This window comes from Hipposideros armiger, unplaced genomic scaffold (genome assembly GCF_001890085.2).
Source record: "Hipposideros armiger isolate ML-2016 unplaced genomic scaffold, ASM189008v1 scaffold_301, whole genome shotgun sequence".
Lineage (NCBI taxonomy): Eukaryota > Metazoa > Chordata > Mammalia > Chiroptera > Hipposideridae > Hipposideros > Hipposideros armiger.
In genome coordinates, this window is record NW_017731651.1 from 1552909 (window position 1) to 1556798 (window position 3890).

At 42.0% G+C, this 3890-nt stretch overlaps 1 protein-coding gene across 1 annotated transcript in view; it reads right to left on the minus strand.

The window, feature by feature from the left end:
- DOCK5 (dedicator of cytokinesis 5) overlaps positions 1 to 3890 on the minus strand; it is a 217688-nt gene that overhangs the window by 125648 nt on the left and 88150 nt on the right. Inside the window, exon 4 of the mRNA XM_019659565.1 lies at positions 2010 to 2065. Within this exon, the coding sequence (XP_019515110.1) occupies positions 2010 to 2065 (56 nt within the window). The remainder of the gene's footprint in view (positions 1 to 2009; positions 2066 to 3890) is intronic.

The window sequence follows — 3890 nt, forward strand, 5'->3', positions numbered from 1 at the left end:
AATACAAAGTGATTTATTTTGTGACATCTAAGCAGAGTATAAGCAGATACATTATAGTGGGTGTACAGATATGATGATTTTCATATTAAGAGAATATTTATTTTGTTGTATTACCACTCCTCTTGGTAGGCATCATCTTTCCAGGATAACATCTATCCACTTATAGCCATCTAATTGCTCTGATAAACCTGAGGCTTGTGGAAGTTCTCCTATGCCATTACGACACACAGAAAGCCAGAATAAACCTGGGTAATAGATTTCTGATTTACAGCCTGTTTCTCTATTTTGCTTTTCCTTTCTCAATGTAACCTACTCACTTGAGTAAAAAAAAAATAAACTAATGATTCTCTAGATAATGCCCTACGCACACTTCCACAATCCTGCCAGGATCAATAACAGTTTCTGCAAAGCTCTTGGCTTCTTCAATTTGTAAAACCACTAGCTCATTTTATCACCACTCTAAATGGCTATGTCTGCTTATAAATGACACGAAAATTTTCCATTAAAATAATAAGCCTTTCAACTTGCCAACGAAGGAAAGAACATTAGGAGAGCATTTCAAAAAGGCTGGATCTCTTAATAAAGGGGTGTCAAAAGTTGAGCATAATTCATGACAATTGACTTTCAACTCCCTCTGTTTTTTCCTGGATCTCTCCACAAGAAAGATATTTCAACTTAAAACATCAACACGTAAATGCATGGCCCTTGTTTGTACTAGCATTTCGTTGAGTTACAAAGTTTAATTATCAAGAACTAAGAGAAGCTCTTACTGAAATAAATCTTCTCAAGGGTGATACTTACATTTAAATAAGAGTTTTAAAAAAAATGACTCCAAAAAACTTAAAAACACTTCCAGAACTTGTCCTCTAGATTCTAGTGTGGCACCCCAACAATCCACTTCTCAAAACAGGTAAAAAAGGCACTAGCTAGATGCATTTTCATACATTAGGAAAGCACAGAATGCCTTAGCAACCAAGGTCATTTAGGCTCAAAAAGGATGGTTACATACTACACATTCTGTGAAAGTGAAAGCTGGGGGCTGGGACCTTGTTTCAACATGATTCACATTCACCGGTTAAAAATCGACAATTCTGTTTGTTATTTAAGTTCATATGATTTTATCTGAGAGTAGTCTTTTTGTTCAGTTTTTTAAATTAACTTTTTTTTTACAAGGATAGGGAATTANGGGATGTTGCCACCTCTTGTCTCTCAAACAAGGGGGCGGGACTTATGACTGAGAATGTTATTTGCAGCACTGAGTCTGCATGACTCTATAACCCACTCTCCTCTCTGTCAGTCCTGGGACTCCAGTGCAGCTCCAGGCTTTCCTTATTCCCTCCACTCTCGGTGCCCGTTGGCTGGCCATCTAAGTAGCCTCTCTCTTCCACTTCAGGCTTAGCTGCCACAGTCGCAGCACTTTCCAGCACAAATGGTAAAGGGAGCAAGGGAAAAAGGGAATATCCAAAACGTAATGAAGTTCATCTGCAGTGCACGTTCACACACATTAGTTCATATTTCACATCAAGCTCATGGCAAACAAGAGGACCAGGTTTGTTTTCCAAGCCTGAGGTGCCCCAAGGCCAAATGACTTGTCCAAGGTTCAGAGCAGATTAGTGCAGGAGGGAATGTGCTTGTCTAGCTTCCAAAGTTCTCAAACTGATGAAGCTTTCAGGTCTCATCAGCAAAAGCGCACCAGACATTCACATATGCACACACGTGTGCACACATGCTCGCGTGTCATTGGTGAACAGGATGTGCGTGAGGAAGGTAACGCCCCCTGTTCTTTCATTATCTGTGTTTATCATCCTGGGAAAGGATGCCAGAGTCGAACAAGTGTAAAAAGAGAAGACCGAAGAAGGAGCTGTGTCAGGAAAACATTTTTATTTCTTTCTCTCTCGTATGAGAGGTGGAACTCGTGAGTCAAGAGAAATAATGTACACAAGGCATTCTTTAATGATAATTTTACATCTTCATCATTTTTTTAGGGGTCTTCCCCGATTGGAACTTACCCTCGGTCTTCCACAGTTGCCTCTTTCAAATGGATATACGTTTCAGGGAAAATGCCCTACAGAGAGAAGAACTTTGGTTATGTGGCCATAAAGATCTCAGCCCAAAGGAAACAGCATGGACAGCAGCCAAGAATGAATGGAGGGGAGAAAGGATACCTGGGAAACAGCTACAGTTTGTAGTCAGGCTCGCAGGATATCAATCACACTGACTGGCTATCTAAATGAACTCATGGCTAAAACACTGAAAAGGTATACATGAAGATTTGGGTTCAGAGAGCTTAAGGTAAACGCTTCGTAAATGGACAGGCAAACAAACATACCTGGTCAGCTCGAAGCTGGAGTAAAGGTAAGGAGGTTAACAGAGACCCTAAACCCCACCAGATCCTACCTGCCAGGAGATGATTCCCTTTAAAGGGTTTTAGATAATCAGTGAGATGGAGGACCATGTACTTAGTGGCCCATACAATTATAGTGATTTTTTAAAGTGATGCCTCTAGCACTTTCATTTTAACCAAATGCATCCCAAATCAATGAGTACTAGTTATCTGGTTATTTTCGATCACTTCCTTCACACTGCTCTTCATTCTACGTCTCTAAGAGGCACCTCTATATCGGTATTGTGACATCACCCAGGGGAAAATGAAAGCCCGAAAGACTGGAAACTGGTCAGTAGAAACCAAAGAAATGAAGATCACATCTAACCAACAGGAAGCAAGTCTTGGATGAGAGTTTTCTCAAGTGCCCAAACTTCTGCTGTTTAACTATGTGATACGCACATTGATAAACAGAAACTGCCATCTGGAAACGGCATTGCGGTTCTTTGTTTTATGGGACTTCGCATGCCAGGCCAGCAGAGGTAGAAGAAGAACCTGTTTAACCGGCACCATAGGCTCAACTGCTCCTAGCCCTGTGCCTATAAAAGTGAGTTCGACCCTGCGGACATTCCATGTCAGGGGTGGCTGACCACAAAGGTGGGGGAGGGATAGCCCCCGGCCTAGGGGGCCGGGTCAAAGATGCATGTCTGTCCAGAAGTCCTTAATCCATGCAAAGACAGAAAACGAGTGAATTTCAACCGGGGTCAGGCGTGTGTCTAGTTTCGTGTGCTCTATTTACCCATACAATACTCTTTTCTCCTTTTTTAACCCTTTGCCCCAAGTAAACAGGAAACAGTAAGAAAATTTGAGATTGGGCTGCTCCCAGCGTTGGTGATGACACGGTGGATCCTGTTGCTACTTCAGAAGCAAAGGAAGTGGTCATCCTCTCCGGGCAGGCAGGAAGAAAAGTACATACCTTCCCCTCCTTGCTTTGAGAAAGGGGCAGGTAGGTGTGGGCTGGATGAGTGAGAAATCACTATTCCAATCCTGTGATTAATAAGACCCATGACACACACAGAGGCAGGTAACATGACCTCTTTCACTTTAAGGACAGGATTCAAAGTGATTTTGGAAACCTGATCAAACAACTAAAAATGAACAAAAATACAATGTGAGTATAATTTCTTCTAGGCCCTACTTCTGGGGTTCTAAAGCTTCAGTTCTGTCCTTAAGATGCCTAAGAAACCCTGGGTGTTTCTTCTGACTGAGACATTGAGGCACATGTTGTGTTGACTACCATGTTTGTGGAGAACCAGGCTCGGCTATCCCAAACTCAGCCTGAGGACACGATGCTAAATGAAATAAGCCAGACACAAAAGGAGAGACACTGTATGACCCCACTTATATGAGATATCTAGAGTAGTCAGATTCATAGTGACATTTGCCAGGGGCTGGCGGGAGGGAGGAATTGGGGAGTCGGTGTTTAATCGGTACTGAGTTTTAGTTTTGGAAGATGGAAATTTCCGGAGATAGATGGTGGAGATAGTTGTACAACAATGTACATTTT